This window comes from Canis lupus, chromosome 8 (genome assembly GCF_048164855.1).
Source record: "Canis lupus baileyi chromosome 8, mCanLup2.hap1, whole genome shotgun sequence".
Classification (NCBI taxonomy): domain Eukaryota; kingdom Metazoa; phylum Chordata; class Mammalia; order Carnivora; family Canidae; genus Canis; species Canis lupus.
Window position 1 is genome coordinate 70,031,698 of NC_132845.1, and position 20,087 is coordinate 70,051,784.

Genomic DNA, 20,087 nt, shown 5'->3' on the forward strand with positions numbered 1-20,087 from the left:
GGTATTCCAGTTCCTTTTTTTTTTTTTTTTTTTTTAAGATTTTATTAGAGAACATGAATGGCAGAGGGAGAGAGACAAGCAGACTCCCTGCTGAGCATGGATCCCAGTGTGGGGCTTGAGATCATGACCTGAGCAGAAGTCAGACACTTAACCAACTGAGCCACCCAGATGTGACACCCCTCCCCCCCGCCAGGTATTCCTGTTCTGATGCTACCTCTGCCCAGTGCACCTGGCCAATAGCTCAATGACAACGCAGAAGTGTGTGGGACGGAGGGTCAACGCTGGGACAGATAACAGGATGCTAGATTGGAGGTTTATGTTCTACACCTTTACTAGGTTTCAGAAGAGGATGTTTAGGTAGGAAATGTCTATAGCAATTTCTGGCAATTTTTAAGAGGCTGTCAGTACCTTGGGTTGAATGATGGTCTTCAGAGTATTGTTTGAGAAAAGGGAAGTTAGATGTCATCATTGAGAAGGGAGTGGAAGATAGAGAGACACCCCCCACCACCACCAAAAAAAGCCATGATGGGAAGTTAATCATTCAGTAATGCCCTCATTAATTGGCTCATGGGTGGGGGTAAATCTGGGCTTGATCCACAAAGGTGTGCATGACTTGGTTGTCTCAGGAAACCTCATGTAGAAGAACTCTGATTGACTCTGTTCACTTACTTGCTCCCCACATTTTTATTGAGCACTTCATGAGACACCCTTGTGCCCGCCAAAGTTATTTGTATTAGAATATTCTGTCCTTTAATCAGATGTTCCTCATAGGTTTACCAAACAAGATTTATACACACAGAGCAGTATGGAAATTTGCCCAGGTCACCCAGCAAGTAAGTGGCAGAGCTGACATTTGAACCCCAGCACTGTGACTCCCAGAATCCTCCCAGAATTCCAGCCCCTGCACCATAATGCTGTGCTGCTCTAGGGAGAAGCTGTGTGTAGCCTGGACCTGGTAGGGAGAGAGGCCCAGGGCATCTCTTTTGGTGCCAGAGCTTTAGGCTGAAGGCCATTTATTGTTCCTAAGCTCTCCATTTGTGAATTCACCTGTTCACTAACACCTGTAACCCCAAGATGAGTACTTGTAATTTTGAGGTCATCTGCAGACATGCACAGAGTGGTAAAAAATGCATTGTTTCCAGCTGAGTTCAAACAAGGCAATGCTCTACCTTCCTGCTCAGCTCATGTGTCTATTTAATGGCAGATTTTTTGCATTTTTTGCTTTATCTTTTTTTTTTTTTTTTTTTTTTTAATTTATGATAGATAGAGGCAGAGACACAGGCAGAGGGAGAAGCAGGCTCCATGCACTGGGAGCCCGACGTGGGATTCGATCCTGGGGCTCCAGGATCACGCCCTGGGCCAAAGGCAGGTGCCAAACTGCTGTGCCACCCAGAGATCCCCATTTTTTGCTTTTTCCTTGATGATTTTGCCATTTTTAAAATGGCCCCAAAGCATAGTACTCAAAGTACTGTCTAGTGTCGTAAACACAAGACCAGATGTGCCTTAGATAAGCTTCGTTCAGGCATGAGTTACAGTGCTGTTGGCTGCGAGTTTGTCATTAATGAATCAATACATATTAACACAAGTGTTTTTATTTTTTCTTTAAGATTTTATTTTTAAGTAATCTACACTCCAACGTGGGGCTCAAACTCAACCTCAAGATCAAGAGTTGCATGCTCAAGGTGGCTAGCAACTCTAGCCTAGGTGGCTCAGTAGGTTAAGCGTCCAACTCTTTTTTTTTTTTTTCCAACTCTTGATTTCAACTCGGGTCATGATCTCAGGGTCAGAGGATCAAGCCCTGTGCCAGGCTCCGCACTGAGTGTGGAGTCTGCTTGAGACTCTCCCATTCCTCAGCCCCTCTCCCCCAAATAAAACTAAATAAATAAAAGAGTTGCTTGCTCCACCAACTGAGCCAGCCAGGTGCCCCCAACTAAAGTGTTTCTAAACAAAAATAAAACAAGGTTACGTGCTGATCGGGTGATGTGACTGGGGGAGGAAACAACCCTATTTCCTCAAGCAGCGATGGTTCACTATTCACTAATCAATACTCAGGGCCCTGTGACTTTACAGAACATAACTACCATGAATAATGAGAACCAACTGTGTGCGTGTGTTTGGAGAGTGAGGGAACGTGCATGAGCAAGCCTAGGCTTCCAGAGAGCAGTGTTTCCTAAAGCAAAGACGTACTTTGTGCTGTATTACCTGTGTGATTGGGACTTTACCTCACCTGGGGGATCAGGAACTGGACTCCCCAGTCCGACTTGGAATGTAGGACCATAGCAGTCACATGGGAAACAGCACTCCCCACCTCTCCTTAGGTCTTCCCTAATATATTCATCCTCTACCATCTAAAAGATGCTTTTACATGTCCTTTCTCGGCCCTCTTCCCCCTCAGCAAGAAATTGTCTCCCAGAGCAGAGAGAAAGCAGAAGTTCAGGCCAAGCCCTCCTGCCCCACCACATGCACTGCCAGGCTTGCCCTGCAAACACCGTGCCTGGTGCGCCCCCTCCCTCCCAGCTGCAAGCAGCTCTGCTGTCTCCCATTTGTGACAACAGAGCAAAGGCCTGCTCCAGGCTCTCCTGCAAACTACCACCCCATTTATCTCCTCCCTTCTCAGCTGAACTCCCAAAGAGTTCTGTGTTTGCTTCCACCTCTCCCAAGTTTTCATCCCCATCATTCCACTGAAAGCTTTCAATTTGGCCACATCCAGGGCCTGGGAGCATCTGTACAGTTTAGAAACCTAAACCCTTAGCATCCCTGACAGTACTGCTTCCTGCCTTTCTGCCTTTCCCTGGTTTGCTTCTCTGCTCAAATTCTAAATGTTAGGGTGACCCAGTGCACTGCCTTTTATGGTCAGCACTCGGGCCCCAAGGAGATCTGAATCTAACCCATGGCTTTAAATACCACCCTCACCGATGTCTTCTGAATTTTTTTTAAAAAACTTTTTTTAAGATTTTATTTATTTATTCATGAGAGACACACAGAGAGATGCAGAGACACAGGCAGAAGGAGAGGCAGGCTCCATGCAGGAAGCCCGATGTGGAACTTGATCTCCAGGATCACACCCAGGCCAAAGGTGGCGCTAAGCCGCTGAGCCACCCGGGCTGCCCCTGTCTTCTGAATTTGTGCCTTTGGCTTCCCTTTGGAACCTCCGCCTCTGCCTGGGTCCATGCCCCACTATCCTCACTCCTGCTCTGCCTCTTCCTGTGCTGTCAGGCCTTGGCTTTCCACCTACCTGGTTGTGTTTCGTTGTCTTCCTAGCACGCATCCCTTGTTTACTGGTCTGCACCCTGCCACACCAGCATCCCTCACATCCCCACTTAACTCTGAGCACCACCAGAGCAAGGACCTGCCTGTCCTGTTCTCTTGCTGTACCTCTAGTGCCTGCACGGTGCTTGGGACATCACAGGTGCTGAGTGATGTCCAGGTAGGTGACTGAGCAAATCTCAGTGCCTGAAAGCGAACAGGGAAGTCGCTCATACCCGAAAAACAGCCTGTAGCAGGAAGAGTCTGGGCAGGTGTACGCAAGACAGATGCGATGCTCCAGGCAGCAGCAGAGCCTGCCTCAGACATCCAGGCTCCCTGGCCACATCCCAGAGGCCGTCTCCTCGCAACTCAGGCATTTCAGACAGGGCCCCTCCCTCGCCCCACCACAGCTTCTGCCACAGGCACCCCCACACCTTCAGAAACACTGGTTTGGAACCTGTTGAGCGCTGTTACTAGTTCAAGTTTCCTTTCCATTTTCAACATGTATCTTTTTGGAAAAACAAATTATTCAATTGAGTTAGAGTGAGGTTTTGTTGACTTTCAGAAATAGGAATATAACTAAATCCGCTTGCAGACTGCTTGGAAAGCGAACTGGGAGGGCACCGTAACCTCCGGCGGTGTGGGAAACAGGTGTGCCTTCTCCCTGTGGAAGCTCGTTCATGTCTACTGTTTGGCACACTTGACTCAAGTGAGCTACAATTACCATATTTTAATATATTTCAGTAAAGAGAACACCCTGGGGCAGGTCCCGAGACCTGGATTCAATTATTCCATAGAATATAGCAGATGTTTGTTGAACAGGACCAAAAACTTAATCTGAAGGATTCCTAAGTGTACTTGGCTCAGCAATGGGATGATGGTGAGCAAGATGTAGACCTTGCCTTGAAGGAGCTCCAGATCTGATAAGAGACACAGACAAGAGAAAGGTCATTGTGATGGTGCGTAGCACTGGGTACAGTATGGCAGCATGTGACCCAGGCCTCCGGGGTACGGATAGGGCTGGGCTGAGCTCCGGGGTTGCTCATAGCAGTTCTAAGAAAGCAAGTGGAGTAAGGATTAGTAGCAGATGTCCTGTCATGGCCTGGATTACTAGGTTAAGGGAACTGGAGGGAAAACTGAAGGGTGGGGTGGGGGACTGGGGGGGGCGTGAAGAGATGGGGATTTTTCCACCTTACAGTGCAGAGATTAGATGGGAAGGGGACAAGCTTTTGCAGGAATGCAGAGCAGAGGTGACGAGGGCCTGAACTAGTGAGAGACCGGTGGGACCAGGGAGAAACAGGAGAATTTATAGGACTGGATGCGTTCGGGAGGAATCAGGAATGACAGCAGCAGATCTGTAATGCCAAGACCGGTGATCCAGGAGGTGGAGCAGGCAAGTGAGGAAAGATTAATTCAGCTGGGAGTGTTGCAAGCGGGAGGGTGGGGGGATGCTGGGGACATGCCCTGCCAGGCTGCGGGGGATCTGGGCTGGAGGTGACCATTTGGGGTCAACAGGCTCCTTGAAACAAGGGGAGTGGGTGGGACCCCCTGGGGAGGGTAGTGGAGAAACACATCTAGGGTACAGCAGAGGGGGGGCCTGCACAGGTTAGTGAGGTCACCAGAACAAGGACAGAGTCGTTTCTGGATGAAAGGACACGGCTGAACTCTGTCCTGGAGTTAGCATCACAGTGGCAGTGTGCTGTAGAGGGCCGGGAAGGAAGTGGTGATGACAGCTCGCTTGAAGAGAGTGGCGTGAGGTGGCGGAAGGCGGTGGCAGGAGAGGTCGGAAGGAGTGGGGCTGAGTGGGAGGGGAGGCTGGGCGTGTCTCAGCACAGGCTGGCAGTGGAGTGAGAAAGGGTCAGGAAGTGGGAGGTGTGAATTTAAGATCTCCTAAAGAGCAGTGACAAGGACTAACCATAGGAGTCAACGGCCAAGGGGGCAGAACTGTCGGGACTGGCTACATTGGCCAGAGCAGCTGAGCAGCCATCCTGAATAAGAAGACCCAGGGAGGAGGGAAGCAGGGGCCACGGTCTTCACTGCAGGAGGGTGTGCATTGATGGGAAGATCAGAGCTCAACCGGCCCCTCCAGTGCCTTGGAGAATTGGGTGATTTTCAAGCTGAGGCCTGAGAAGAGGGAGCAACTTGCTGTGGCCAAACTACTCGGGAAATCACAGCCCGGGGAGTATCACCCAGACATGCTGGGTGGCTGGTACCCATGGGCCTTGCCCGACCCTCCTTCTCTGTGTAGCTGTGCACCTGAGGGGCCCTCCAACTAATCCTATTCTAACTGTTCCTCTCTGTTCAGCATAGTGCTAGCACCTTCCTTAATCTTCTGGGAGGAAAAAAAAAAAAAGCCATTTTCTGTGTTTGGTTAGGAAACCAGCTCCTAAAAGCACTGGTGATGATGACTTAGATTTTGCTTCTGTCTGGGCATGCTCGATAAGTGTGCTTGGGGGTGGAGGCACCACTGACTGGCACCAGAAGCTTTCTAAAAGATGTGCAGTCAGACTCCAACGGTGAAAACTGAAGCAAGCGATTCTGTTGTGGAAAGAATGGTCATGTATGATGCAATGACTGTAGTTTACAAAGGGTTTCTTCCTGTTTTCCAGATCATTTTACAAAGAGCTGTTGGTTTTGAGAATTTTGTCCCCTGAAATTCAAATGATCCCTTTCCTATACCCATCTGTGTGTGTGTGTGTGTGTGTGTGTCTGTGTGTGTGTGTTGGGCGGAGGGTGAGTAATCAGACCCTGGGATTTTCCTATGCTGTGGTCTGTTTTTAAATGTCTTCCTGAATTAAAAGGTCTCATTCTGGCTCTCAGCAATGGCCTCTGAAATATATCTTGAGAGAGAAATGAATTTGGCCTGACATCCTTCACCTCCCCTAACAGTTGTCAGAAAACTTGGACTGCTTGACACGAGTGGAATTTTTCTTTCCTTTAGATAAATGTGTCACTGTCGGATAGCGTTGTGACAGATGGAAAAATCCTATGTAGGGCACAGGGGAAGGACTGTGAGGGGCGGTCCGGCACGGGTCTTGCTATGAACCCATCTCACCTCTTAATTATTCGTATGCACTTCCTGAAAGAATGTTCCTGTTTGAGTGTCTCAGTAGAGGAGCTCGGGGGACGCCCATCAGGGGCCCAGCGAGCTGCAGCCGCGCTCGGACCCCGCGTGTCCACTTGGGCCTGTGGGTGGGGGCTGCGGACCAGGCGACCACCTGACCAGTTCCTGCCTGCTCCACCCCGCGCCACCGTCCACCCGGCAAATGGGTGTAGCTTTCCCCACTCCAGCCCCCTCACCCCGCCCGCCCTGCGGCCTGACAATGGGACACCTGTTCCCTCTCCCCGCCCCTCCTACTGGCCACGGCTGGTCCTGGGCATCGTCTGGGGCTCACCCCGGAGACTCCGTGCTCTCCCTCTGTGCTGAGACTCCCACACAAACCGAGCGGGGCTCACCCTGCCCTCGGCCTGTTGTCCAGGGAAAGCGCAGCCGCAAGGTTTGCCGGCGCCCCCGCGGGAGAAGGAGGGGGCTGGTGAGCGCGAGGGATGCCCAGGCTTCCGGCCCCTTCGCCGCGCGCCAACCCGGGCTCCCGGGGCCCACGGCGCGCCCAGGAACCGGAGAGATGCGCACGTCTGGCGGCTCCTGCCCCCCGGCGTCCGGCCCGGGCGGTCCAGGCTAGGGCCGGTCCACGCCGCGGGGCCCCCAGGAGGGGCCGCGAGCGCCGCCCCGCCCTCCCCTCCCCTCCCCTCCCCTCCCTCCCGGCCTGCCGGGTCACGTGGCTCGTGGCGCCCCCACGGGCCAACCACGTGACGGCGGCGCGCCGTTGCCTTGGCAGCGGCTGCGGTGGCCCGCGGGGGCGGGGCGGCCGGCGGGGGCGGGGCCGGGGGAACCCGGCGGGACGCGCGGAAGGAGGGAGGGGGCCGCGCTCAGCGCCCCGGCCGGGCCGCGGGGCCGCAGGGCAGCACGGCCACACCGCCTGCCGCAAGCCCGAGCCGGAGCCGAGCCGGAGCCGAGCCGGGCGAGCGGGCGGGGCAGCTCGGTGAGTGCTCGCCGTGGGGGGTTGGCGGGGCGTGGGGGGCACCCCGCCCTGCTAGGGGACCGGAATTGCACCGGGAGACTCGACGAGGGGAGGGGATGGGCTTTCTGTTGGGCTAGCTTGGGATGGGGCGGCCGCGGGGTCGGAGGGTGGCCAGGTGGCCGCAACGCTGCAGGGTCCAGGGTCCCCGGGCGGGTGCGGCGCTGAGGAGGCGCTGAGATCCGGGACGGAGGGCGGGGGCGGGGGCGGGGGCCGAGTGCTGGTCCTGCGGCTACCGAGGCTTCCCTAGGGGAAGGGGCAGAGATGCAGGTGGATGCCCCCGGGAACCCGCCCCGTGGGGGCTGCGGGGGGCCCTCCCCGCGCGGCTGTGACAAAGACAGAGTCAGGAACAGACTCGCCATTGCTCGTGCCCCAGATGTGTAAAGGAAGTTAAGACAGGCAAACCCCAAAACTGTCCCCTGGAACTGTTTCAGACAGGCCTGCCAAGGAGAGCAGCTCGTCTTCAGAGAGCCACCGTTATTCTCCAGGAGCCTTTTTCTGTGACTGCCCCTTATATATAAAAAACAAAAAAACCCTTCAAAGCTCAGGCAGGAGAGCACCTTTTGGAGCCTCTGCCACCTGACAGAAATGTCGATTTCCATCTTGCCCCACCCCAGCCCCTACTCCATCCGGAGTGTGAGGACGGGACTCTGCCTCTCCCTGGGGTAGGGGGAGGAGGACTGGCACAAGGTGGGACCCTGGGGCTGGGACGTTGGGATGGATATGAATCCCGTCCAGGCTGCTCCCTCAGCAGGAAGTGGCCTCTCTATCTCCAGGACCCAGAGGCCTCCTCAGGACCCAGGCTCCCAGCAGCACACAGCCCGCCCTTCTTTCCATTCCCTGCCACTCTGAGGACATCTGCAGGCCCGAGACTGCCTGGCCACTGCCCAGAGGCCTCCCTGTCCGCTCTCCAATGTCAGCCCTGCCCACGCCCACTGATGGTCCTTGGGCTTTCCTCTTCTTCACCCCACACATGCCTTTACCTCTTTGGAGGCTCCCAGGCCCTCCTGTCCCTTAGCCACCATTTCAGCAGTCACCGAGACCAGCCTGACCCCAGGCTGCCCCCTTCACTGTTCCTTCAAAGCCCCTGCAGCCCGGCCCCTCCAGGGAGCCCAGCACAGTCATACTCATACTGCCTGGGCTGCCCCCGGCCCCCCACCTCCCCACATCCTGCCTTCCACCCACATTTCCCTGACCCCCTCTGCAGCCAGCCTTCTGTCATGTTCCCTTGCCTCTTGGAACCCTCCCATGCAGGCAGCCTCTCTTCTTTGAGGGAGGGCCCCTCTTTGCCAGTGCTGCCTTTACTACTAACGTCCTCGTCCCCTCTCCTTGCTCCCCAGTAAGGACATCTCCCTTCCCGAGGCTGAGGCAGCCACCCCCTCCTCTGCTCCCTTGGCTCTCACACCCTCTTCACTAAAGCAGCATTTAGCTCAATAGGTGAGAATCGCCCCCTTAAATTGCTCCCCCATTGGGCAGAGTTCCTTGGAGGGACTCATAGGATCCTCACCATTTTCGTCGTTGATGCCTAAGTAACAAATGCAGCCTGACCTGAGATCCCAGTGAGCATCTGTGCGATGGAGGTTGGAGGAGGGATTCTCTGAGGGGGCAAAGGTTGTGCCTTCCACCCATCCACACGGCCATATGCTGTCCTCCTCATACCTGTCGGCTCACCTTTGTTACATATGGGAAAAGAAAAAAGGAAAAGTGAATTTCCAGATGATGGCATTCTAAATTATTTGGAGTTAACTGATGGATTAGTGAGCAGCGTATCTCTTAATTCTCCCCAAGGGAAGGGATGTTTCAGTGATTGAAGTGCGTGAAAGCAGTGGTGCTGGCTGCAGACACGGGGAAGGGGCAGTGACCAAGGCTCCCAAGTCGACATTCCTAGACATGACCTAGTAATTGGTATCCTCTGGCAGAAATAGAATACAGAACTGTTCCCCAGGGTCCTGTTGGTCAGTAAAAGCTGTACCTCTGCAGCCTGGCAGAGAGCAAAGAGGAAGGCACCCCAAAGAGAGAGCTTTTCCCCAACTGCAGGATCTCCCCATAGAACCTTTTTTAGAGATTGTCATGGGTGGATCAAATCTGGCACATCTCCACAGCCACTGACCATGGGAAGCATCCCTTACCCCCCCACCCCCGCCATGCTCCCTGGGATCTAGGAACACTGATCTGCTCTTAATAGCCTTAAGTAGGCTTTTCATGGGGCCTATGCGGGCCTGAATGTACAAGTTAATATCTGATGCCAAGTGAGCTGTGAGGTGCCTGTGCCCTTGAAGTCTGCCCTACAGATTAATTAGAGCCGATCCGGGCATGCTGCTGCATGGGCCAGCCCCTTGGGCCACATGAAACCGCCAATCCCCCATTTGGATTAGTGGAGATTTGGGTTTAAATTCACAAATCTTGACAGATTGGCCCTTCTGATCTTTATTCTGTGTTACTGTCAAACCAGGTATCTACCTGGGATGACTGCAGACGTCTGTAGCCTCCATTTCTCCGTCAAATGTGCTCCTCTCGGTGGATTCGGTTTTTCCTTTTGCTCACAGTTTCCATTACAGCCTGGATGTGGCTTTCCTTTAGTTACGTAAACCAAGTATTTCTGGGGGTGAACTTCACTGATTAAAATCTAAGTTGGATTTGAGACCCTGCTTGGAAATGTGTTTTTCGTGACTGGCACTTGGGCATGAGAAGCAGTTATTTTGTTTAAGTGTCTTGTGAGGGTAGGGATGTCCCCACTGGAAGATGCCCAGGGTCGGAGAGTTCAGATGTGCTCAGGGTCACACAGTAGGATCAAATCCGGGCTTGGCAACTAGATCCTAGGATCTTGCTGTAACTCCCTGTTCCCTGAAGATAGGGGACAAATTGGAGGATTCGTTCGGTGCTTTTGGCTAACATTGGAGTTCCATTCACCCACAAGGCACACTTGCTTGGAGCCTTTCTGATATAGGATGGAAGGCTGGATTATTAGCTTTGTGGAGACACGATGGATAGTGACCAGGTCGGGGGGTTACTAGAAATGCATTCCTGGCCCTCCTCCCCAGCAGAGGTTCCCCACAATCCTGTGCAGGGCTCAGGGTACATCATACTCACACCACCTCTGGTGTAGGGTGTATACAGCAGGTCCCAGAGAAAGTTAACTTGCCTGGCTTCTGGCCCTTCCAGGTCTCGGGAACCCTCTGGGATGCCTAAGAGTGTTTCTCTCCTGCCCCCAGCCTGGCTCCCACCATGAGCGCCGAGCTCAACGTGCCTGTGGACCCCTCCACTCCTGCCTGCTCTGAACCGGGCCACAAGGGCATGGATTACCGAGACTGGGTGCGCCGCAGCTACCTGGAACTGGTCACTTCCAACCACCACTCTGTGCAGGCCCTGTCCTGGAGGAAACTTTACCTGAGCAGAGCCAAGCTGAAAGCCTCCAGCCGGACCTCTGCCCTCCTCTCAGGCTTCGCCATGGTGAGTGTAGACACGTGGTGGGGCCTGCCACCTGCAAAGTGGGCTTCTGCTGTCGCCACCCCGTGATGCTTCAGGGAGCAAAGCACTCCCTCTAGGCCCTACTGGCTGCAAGGATGGACCCTTAGAAGGTCCCCCCCAGCTCAGCACCTGCGAGGAGGGCTTCTCCGTCAACTGGAGGGGTTGTCTAGGGGCCCAGGAGAGTCCCCAAGCCCCAGAGGCCCCAGGATGTCCCCTTCTGACATTCCCACAAAGCAGTTACCTGGCAGGGAAGTTGAGAGCAATTGAAATAGCTTCAGTGAGGCAGCCCGGTGGCGCAGCGGTTTGGCGCCGCCTGCAGCCTGAGGTGTGATCCTGGAGACCAGGGATCGAGTCCCACATCGGGCTACCTGCATGGAGCCTGCTTCTCCCTCTGCCTGTGTCTCTGCCTCTCTCTCTGTGTGTCTATGAATAAATAAATAAAATCTTAAAAAAAAAAAAAAAAGAAATAGCTTCAGTGTAAAGGAGGAAGGTCCCCATGTCTGCCCCATCCCGGGTACCACCAAACAAGAGTTTGGAAATCTGAAGGATTTGAGTAGTACCGTGGGATGGATTGGGGTTTGCTCAGGGTAGCCCAGCTCAGGATGCCAGTGCCCCTCAAATGTGACCTCTTAGTGATGAAGCAGAGCCTCTGGCCTGACTCCTTCCTGGCTGCCAGGCCGCAGCTTTCCTTGAGTCACTCCCCAGGACAAGAGTCAGTCTCGAGCAGAAGCACGTGCCCTGAGAAGGGCCATGTCACCTGTTGGCTTCAACGCCCTGACCCACATCCCTTCAGGGGATTGTGCCAGAGGCTGAAGATGCCAGGATTCTGAGTGAGAACAACAGGGTGACCACCCCTCTTTCTCTGTTGTTGTATGTTGTGTCTCTCGGGTAGAAATACTTTTTTTTTTCTGTAATGTAAAAAGCGATTGTTATTTTGCCGAAGCCCAGATTGGAGACAGAAAATAAGCTGTCAGAGTGACCACGGTGGCCACTGTGGCTGGGGCCTGCTCACCCATTGGTACAGGCCACCCTTGGAAAACCAAGAGCCTGCATAGTCAGGGTGTGCAGAGGTCACAAGCTTAGAGGCAATAAGTCTGGGTTGAGGTCTGTAGTTTAAAGCAAAGGCTTTATTTAGGTGTTACGTGGTATTGATTTACTTATTTTTAACATCAAAAGGGTATGATTATATGGTGCACAACTGTGGCTTATGGTGATTTTCTTCCCGTGGTTTCCATCTCATGCAGAAGACAGAATGGTTTCTCAAGCTTAATTTGAAGGAATAGGTGTGAGAAGTATCAAACGTCACTATAAAAATGAGACCTTGTTTTCTGCACCACAGAATTACAGGATTGCATTGTCTGTCTGGCCTGCTCTTATTATTTTTGTGACTCTGGAAAACAAATCATGGGGAGTATCTCATGACCTGATGCAGTAAGACAGTTTCCTTTGTGTGTGGGGCCCAGGTCTTGGAAGTCACTTCTTGTCTGCAGTTGTCTGTTTAGACCCTTGCCTTCCAAGCATTTGGATCTCCAGACTTAGAGAAGCTTCACTGTTTTCCCAGCCAACAAAAGGGGAAGCCCCGATTGGAACCTCCAAAACTATTCATTTAAAATTGGAAAACAAGCCCCGTTCATCAGATTGTAAAACAAAGAGTGAATTCTGGAGGACTAGTTGAAACTTAGTGGCAGCCCGCAGGGTTGTGGTCTTAGAATGAAAATAGTGACCACAGGGGCATCTGCATGGCTCAGCTGTGAAGCGTCTGCCTTCAGATCTCAGGGTGCTGGGATCGAGCCCCGCATTGGGCTCCCTGCTCACTGGGGAACCTGCTTCCCCCTCTGCCTCTGCCCTTCCACCTGCTTGTGCACGTGCACGCTCTCTCTCTCTCAAATAAATAAGCCTTTTAAAAGAAAGGAAGAAATAGTGACCACAGAGTGCAGAGTCCATCCCTTGCTTGGCAATGGTGGTCACAGTTGCCATAATAATTCATTTCTTCAGCATTTATGGATTGTCTCCTCTACCAGCTCCCTTGAGTAGTCCGAGATACATTTCAGAAGCTGTGCAGTGCCCTCACCTTCTCTTCTAGAGGGTTCCTCTCGGGGAGGCTGCCACAGCCTAGTACACACCAGAGATGCAGCCGTAACAGGGAAAACTGGAAAGCCGTAGAAACAGCGTGGGCATGAAGACCAGGGGTGGGGAAAGCAACAGCTCGCCCACTTGACTAGAGTAACTCGCTGCCAGTAGGCCAGGTAATGATTCAGATGGTGGCACAGCTTGGGAGAAACCAGACACATACAGACAGATCGTCCGATGGCGTTCCAGCCACAGACACCGTGGCCGACCAAGGGGCAGGAACGAGAAGCAATGAAAACAGGCACTTTGCTCCGTGGAGCCTCTCCCTTCATGTTATGTATCCCCTAATTAGAATTGCAGGGATCCCTGGGTGGCGCAGCGGTTTGGCGCCTGCCTTTGGCCCAGGGCGTGATTCTGGAGACCCGGGATCGAATCCCACGTCGGGCTCCCAGTGCATGGAGCCTGCTTCTCCCTCTGACTGTGTCTCTGCCTCTCTCTCTCTCTCTCTCTCTGTGACTATCATAAATAAATAAAAATTAAAAAAAAAAAAAAAAGAATTGCAGAGCTGTCCTTTGGTCCAACAGCAAGCACTTATGCCCAGCCTTGAGCCTGTTTCTTCATGTTTATCGTTCTGCGAACACACAGAACCAGTGATCCGAGGCCTCCTCATAAAACCTTTGCATAAACACACTGAAAAGGCCTTTGGCCTTTTCTCTCCTGAAGGGTGACCAAAACCATTTTTTCTGCTGTAGGACTTTTAATTATCTTTGCTTACCTCTGTGCCCTCTGTGGTTTACAACCTCCTTCGACTGAGCCATGTCCTTTGTGGTAACAAGAGCCTGCTCAGGCCACAAGGGCACTGAAAAAAGAGCGCCCCTCAGCCTGTGTGGTAGGGCGACTCTCTGTATGGAGCACTCATCACTTCTGAGTTTCTGTTCAGCTGTGGTCCACTAGGACTGCCGTGTCTTCTTTTTACCTACCCAATGTTCCGTCTCTGCTGAGAGGATGCGTCTCTCACTCTAGAAGGTGGTAGTTGCTACAAGTAGCGAAATCTTTCTTGTAAAATTTAAAAAATGGGATGTCTTAGGTCTAAGAAGCAAACAGTGGGTAGAAAAACCTTCTTCTGGCTTCTTTCTGCCTTCCCATCCTCCTTCCTTGACTGATCTGGTTTCTTACCTCTGGGTACCCGGAGCCCCAGAGTCCTTGCGAGGCCTAGACTGAACCATCCAGGGAAGTCCACAGTGCTGGGTGGGGAGTGGTGGGGGGGTGCCAGGGCACAGTGGGAGCCAGTCTCCGTGGACCAGGTCTCCCCTGGGGGAGGCAAGGCAGGAGCATGCTTCCTAGTCTGTGGTTTGAAAACCCCTTAGAGGGACTCCTGGGTGGCTCAGCAATTGAGCATCTGCTTTCCGCCCAGGTGTGATCCTGGAGTCGCGTGATCCTGGAGTTCTGGGATCAAGTCCCATGTTGGGCTCCCTGCATGGAGCCTGCTTCTCTCTGCCTGTGTCTGTGCCTCTTTCTCTGTGTCTCTCATGAATAAATAAATAAATAAAATCTTTAAAAAAAAAAAAAAGAAAGAAAAAGAAAGCAAGCCCCTCAGAAAGGCTTGCAGTGAGTAGATCCTGCCTTGCTGGCTATTCATTGCCACAGAGATAGGCTGGGGCTTCTGGTTCCCCCTGTGGATCTTTTTTCCTTTTATTTTTAAAGAATTATTTATTTATTAGAGAGAGAAGGAGAGAGAGAGAGAGCACACCCGAGTAGGGGGAGGGGTACCGGGAGGAGGAGAGAATCTCAAGTAGACTCCCCTGATCAGAGCCTGGATGCAGGGCTCAATCTCATGATACTGAGATCATGACCTGAGCAGAAACTAGGAGTCAGACACTTAACCGACTATACCACCCAGGTGCCCATTTACCTTTTATTTAAAACTAGTTTTTGGGATGCCTGGCTGGCTCAGTCAATAAGACATGTGACTCATGATCTTGGGGTTGTGAGTTAAAAAATTTTTTTATTGTTTAAAATTTTTTTTCTTAAATTTTATTTATTTAACAGTAAGAGAGAGAGAGAGAGAGAGAGACAAGCAAGGGAGCTGCAGAGGGAGAGGGGGAAGCAGGCTCTCCACTGAGCAGGGGACTAGTGCAGGACTCGATCCCAGGACTCTGGGATCATGACCTGAGCCAAAGGCAGACGCTCAACTGACTGAGCCACCCAGGCGCCTCTGAAAAAGTCTTTTAGTTAAGAAAAAAATGATAAAAAGTTTTTATTTTATCAAAGTTAATACATGCTTACAGTTTACAAAGGAAAGAGTGCAGGGAGGCTGATAAGCAGCCCCACCCCCTGCCCAGGGGCAGCGCCTCCAGGCCCCTGCTTTCTGAATAACTTTCTCCAGACTGCTGTTTCTAGATTTATCCATTTCTGGACTTAGCTATTGGCGTTGGCTTCCTGTGACTGCGGTGATGACTCAGCTCTTTGCCCAGCTCAGCCCCCTCCCCCAACCCCCACCACCACCCCCACCACCTATGCCCTCATTCCTGTCACCATTCTTGGCATTCAGGATGCGGGTCCTCCCCGGGGCGTCTGGTCTCCACTGCCAGGTATACCCGATGGTCCGTGTGAGGCTGTCCAGGTGTGCAGCTTGGGAGTCTGGGGGCCCCAGGAGCCCCCGTTACTACTTTTCTCTTGTTACCCTTTGAAAGATTAGTGTTTTATTTTTTGAAAAACAGCAGTTCGGTGGTGGAGCCCTGCTGATGCCAGCAGCCAAACCACTGGTTCCTGGCAAGCGTGGCCTTGGTCCTGGGTCAGCACTGGGAAGGCCCCTGGGAAGTGGGGTGAGCCCCCCCCCCCCGTTCCCCACCCTCTGCTTTAATCTCTCCTGTACCTGCGAGATTCTTCCTTAGCAAGCTGTTCTCTAGCTCAGCAGAAAACAGAAGTTGAAGCGTGTGGACAGCGAGGCGGGCGCCCTGGTACCAGAGCACCTGGCTGAGCCCTGCCCACTGTGCGTTGCAGGTGGCCATGGTAGAGGTGCAGCTGGAGACGCAGTACCAGTACCCCAGGCCGCTGCTCATCGCCTTCAGCGCCTGCACCACGGTGCTGGTGGCCGTGCACCTCTTTGCCCTGCTCATCAGCACCTGCATCCTGCCCAACGTAGAGGCTGTGAGCAACATCCACAATCTCAACTCCATCAGCGAGTCGCCGCACGAGCGCATGCACCCCTACATCGAGCTGGCCTGGGGCTTCTCCACCGTGCTGGGCATCCTGCTCTTCCTGGCCGAGGTGGTGCTGCTCTGCTGGATCAAGTTCCTTCCCGTAGATGCGCGCCGCCAGCCCGGCCCCCCACCTGGCCCCGGTGGCCACACAGGCTGGCAAGCTGCCCTCGTGTCCACCATCATCATGGTGCCCGTGGGCCTCATCTTCGTGGTCTTCACCATCCACTTCTACCGCTCCCTGGTGCGCCACAAGACTGAGCGGCACAACCGTGAGATCGAAGAGCTGCACAAACTCAAGGTGCAGCTGGACGGGCATGAGCGCAGCCTGCAGGTCGTGTGAGGGCATGGTGCCCCGGGCAGAGGCCAGTGCTGCCGCCACCATGGAGCCCACCAGGATCGACTGCCTGTCTGCCTCCCGGGAATAGCACCACTGTGACACTGCCACAGAGTTCGAGACCAAAGTCGTATCCCCTCCTCCCGTCTGAATTCCGGAACACCCGGCCCGGGTGATCCTCCCGCAGAAAATAGAAATTTGTAGTAAAAAGAGAGACTCGGTTGCTAAGAGCTTAGAGGGGGAAAAAAAAAAAAGCCTGGGGCCTGGGGATTTCCTGCGGCAGGAGACCCGGCTCCAAGCAGCACATGGTTGTCACAGGCAATCTCAGCAACGTGGAACCAGCAGCCGGGAGAGTCGGGGGAGGGCTGAGAGTTTCAGAGAAGGGCTTGCCCTGTGACACCTGAGGTGGGTCTTGGGGCAGCAGGGGGGCCCACAGCTTGGCCTGGTGCTTCCCTCCCCTGTCCTGGGGGGAATAGGTGACCAGGCTTCCAGGGGAGAGGCAGGAGCCTGGATCAAGTGTCTGCTTGGCAGGTGAGGGCAGTGCTCAGGCCCAGGGGGAGACTTTCAAGGGTGGAAGCCTGGCAGGGCTGGGGAGGCACGTCTGCAGGCATCCCGTGTGAGATGCCCACCTGAGGAGACTTTTAACTGAGGGGTGCTCTGAGGTACACCAGGCTCAAATTCCCTCTTCTAGCCAGCCTGGAACCCTGGTCACGTTGACCCAGCAAAGCCACCAGGTTGGGGAAAGGGCCCACAGTCCAGAGGCCTCTATCTTTGGGTTACAAGATGGCCTCTGAGCCCCAAGCAACTGCCCCTCCATGCTTCGGCTGCCAAAGGTACCTGCCTGTGACCCCAGGTGGCAGGAGGGCACAACCTGGGGGACTTTCTGTCTAGATGAGGCCTTTGGCCTGAGCTGGCCAAATGCAGCAACCACAGGGAGGACAACACCCCACATAATGCTCCCCTGCAGGGACCCCCAGTCTTCTCAGCCACATGCAGGGGCCCAGCTCACACATTTCCATGGCCACGTGCAGGGTGGGCTCAGATGTTCTCACTGGACCTGAGCTCAGGTTCTTGGGCTGTGCACATATATATGACAGCTCAGCCTATCGGTGAGCATGCCACACCCCGAGCTGCTTTTAAAAACCATGTTTACCACATCAGCCAGCAGCAGCCTTGAGAGGGAGCCTTTGTTTTCATTGTCATCAGGCGTCATGCTCTGATGGCACCTCTGTGGACTGCTCACTCTGTGGGGTCTGGGTTGCCTATGCCAAGAAATCCTGGCTAGCCTGGCTGCAGCTGCTGGGAACATGACATACTGTGGAGGTCATAAACCTTAACACATAACCAAAATGCCAACTGTCTGGGCTGTCTGGGAGCTGTGCCGGGAGTCACAGGTGTAAGTCGGGACATCATGGGAGCCTGGGCATCGGGTTCCCTGGAGCCAGACGAGAGCCTAGCACCTTTCTTGGGCATGTTCCTTGCCTTCTGCAGACCTCTGTCCTTGCTTGCTTGCTCTCTAGTGCATGTCTGTTCTTTCCTGGAGCTTCGCTGAAAAGGCTTGTCTGGCTTCTTATGTACTCGCTTTGTGTCCACGTCACTGTGAGACAGCCTCCCTGTGTCCTGGCAGGGACGAGACGGGCTGGCTCCTCTCCACAGCTGGGAGCGGGCAGCGGGCCCTTTCTCTCCCTGAGCCTTTTGAGAAGGGCTGTCTTGTGCCCCTGCCCCAAGTGTGCCAGACGTGCCAGGCTCCCCAGACTGGAAGGCACCCCCCAGTGCCAGCTGGGTGCCTGTTAATGCTTGCTCCGCAGGCAGCTCTTCCGGCCTCGCCGCACAGGGCTAGTGGCTGGGTTACCTGTGACGGTGCCACCTGGGTAGGAAAGACGCCGCATCCGTGTTTTTAACGCTGATTAGGAGAATGTAGTTCTTGTCCTCTTTGATCCAGAGTGATCTCCCAGCTCCCAGGGCACGGGGCAAGTGGAATTTGTGGGAACAGACAGGACTACGGGTCTGGGGACTGGCGGTCGGAGAAGAATCTCAGGGCAGCCCCGGAGCTTCGGGGGAGATGGAGGATCAGCTGCAGACAACTCAGCGGGGCAGGCTGGAGGGTGGGTGGAGAGACAGCAGGTTACAAGCTGGAAAGGGGGTTTCTGAAGGTTTAACCCGATTGTGAAGGTTCCAGGCGCAGTGGCCACAGGGCGGAGGCACCGCGCACGCCACCCGGAGCCAGTGAGGGCTTGCCCTATTTTCCTCAGAGCAGAGCCTGCCTGGTGCTCAGGAAACAAGCGCCCGCAGATACGCTGAGGCCCTTTCCAAAGTGGAACACAGTCTCCATTTAGTACCTGACCAGAAGTTCCAAAACTCCGGCGTTTCTATTTTAGAAACTGCGAGGGCAGAATGTATTCTAGTGTCTTCTAGGAAAGTGTGTTGAGGCGAAAACTGTGTGAGTCTGAGTGCATCAGGGCTCGGCAGAAGTGGTTACCTGTCTCGTGCTGATTCATTCGTTACGTGTGACACTGGAGATCACGTGTGGTGTGCACAACTCCTGTCCTGTGTGGGGGGTTTGAAAACAGTCACCCTGGATTGAACTGAATAAACCAGTGAAGCTGTGAAGCGCCCTCTCTGCTCTTGGCGGAGCGCCGTGGACAAAGGTGACAGGTGGAAGCCCCTGGCTCCTCCCCAGTGTCAGCCGCATCCTGGAAGGCAGACTACTACTCCTGCAGCCCCTCCTGCCTCCTCCTGATTGCTGGTCACAGGCCTCAGGTCTTAACAAGCTTCCCAGGCGAGGGAGTGGACTTCTCTGGAGTGGGCTGGCAGGGTGCTTGGCCCCAGACATGCAGGGAGGCTCCCTCCAAGGGGGGCCCCGAGAGAATGGAGCATCTCTGCCTGCTGCTTCCCTTCCCCAGCGGGACTCTCTCTTTCTAGAAACACAGCAAGGGACAGCCCCACAGGTGGCTGAGTGCCAGCAGAGCCTGTCTGAACAGGATCAGCTTGAAGGTCCCCATACCCTCCAGGTGAGAAGCCACTGAAGCTCTAGTCCCGTGGTGCCTTCTTTATCCCAGGTACTTGTGGCGCTGGGGTCAGGACCGGGGTCCAGCCAGGCAGCAGGAATCCCTCCCTCAGCCTAGTGACACTCACAAGAAGCTGCCAGACATTCTGTTTTGTAACTGTTATCCATTGAGGTCCCCATCTAGGAAAGGATGTCTCTTATTATTTTTAACCTGCAGCACTTCAGCCTAAGAGGCTCCTAGGAATCAGGTATGCCAAGCAGCCGACACCACTGCATGGACAAGGCCTGCCAATCTGTTGTGGGGGGCACATGCCCCTCCGCTCAGGAGGAGCACATCCCAGAAGGTCTGGAGAAGGGCTGGGTTCAGCACAAAGCCCGTGTCCAGCAAGTCCACTCCACAGCCATTTCCCCAGCGAGTGCAGCCAAACCATACAAGGCTGTCTTGACTCACATGCCTCCTGAAGGTGGAGAGGTAGGGTCCACAGAGCCCTGGGTGGGGCCCCTTGGGGCAAGTGGCACAGGACGGCGCTGAGATTCTTCACTAGGCCCATTTACAACCTGCTGAACCCTCTTTCCAGCTCCTGGTGTCTGTGGGTCCCCCCCACAGTTACTGGGAACACAGTATAGACAGGTTCTACGTGAGCCTCAACAGGAATAACCCAGAGGATGCTCCCTAGACAGAG

At 54.0% G+C, this 20,087-nt stretch overlaps 1 protein-coding gene and 1 long non-coding RNA gene across 5 annotated transcripts; one reads left to right on the top strand and one right to left on the bottom strand.

Moving 5' to 3' along the window:
• Positions 1-3,956: 3,956 nt before the first annotated feature.
• LOC140639038 (uncharacterized) lies at positions 3,957-6,976 on the bottom strand. Of its 3 annotated transcripts, XR_012035912.1 has the most exons (4): positions 6,703-6,976; positions 6,302-6,445; positions 5,162-5,370; positions 3,957-4,166 (listed from the first exon to the last, which is right to left on the bottom strand). It is a non-coding gene; the product is annotated as an uncharacterized lncRNA (long non-coding RNA). The 3 variants fall into 3 exon arrangements; XR_012035913.1 differs by lacking the exon at positions 5,162-5,370; XR_012035914.1 differs by lacking the exon at positions 6,302-6,445 and having other exon boundaries at positions 6,642-6,976.
• Positions 6,977-7,137: 161 nt separating this feature from the next.
• ORAI2 (ORAI calcium release-activated calcium modulator 2) lies at positions 7,138-19,007 on the top strand. 2 transcript variants are annotated; one of them, XM_072837373.1, is made up of 3 exons: positions 7,138-7,286; positions 10,485-10,772; positions 15,864-19,007. In XM_072837373.1, the coding sequence occupies exons 2-3, from the start codon at positions 10,548-10,550 to the stop codon at positions 16,401-16,403; spliced, it is 765 nt and encodes a 254-aa protein (XP_072693474.1). In that variant the 5' UTR covers positions 7,138-7,286; positions 10,485-10,547; the 3' UTR covers positions 16,404-19,007. The 2 variants fall into 2 exon arrangements, with proteins under 2 accessions (XP_072693474.1, XP_072693475.1); XM_072837374.1 differs by having other exon boundaries at positions 10,535-10,772.
• Positions 19,008-20,087: the final 1,080 nt, after the last annotated feature.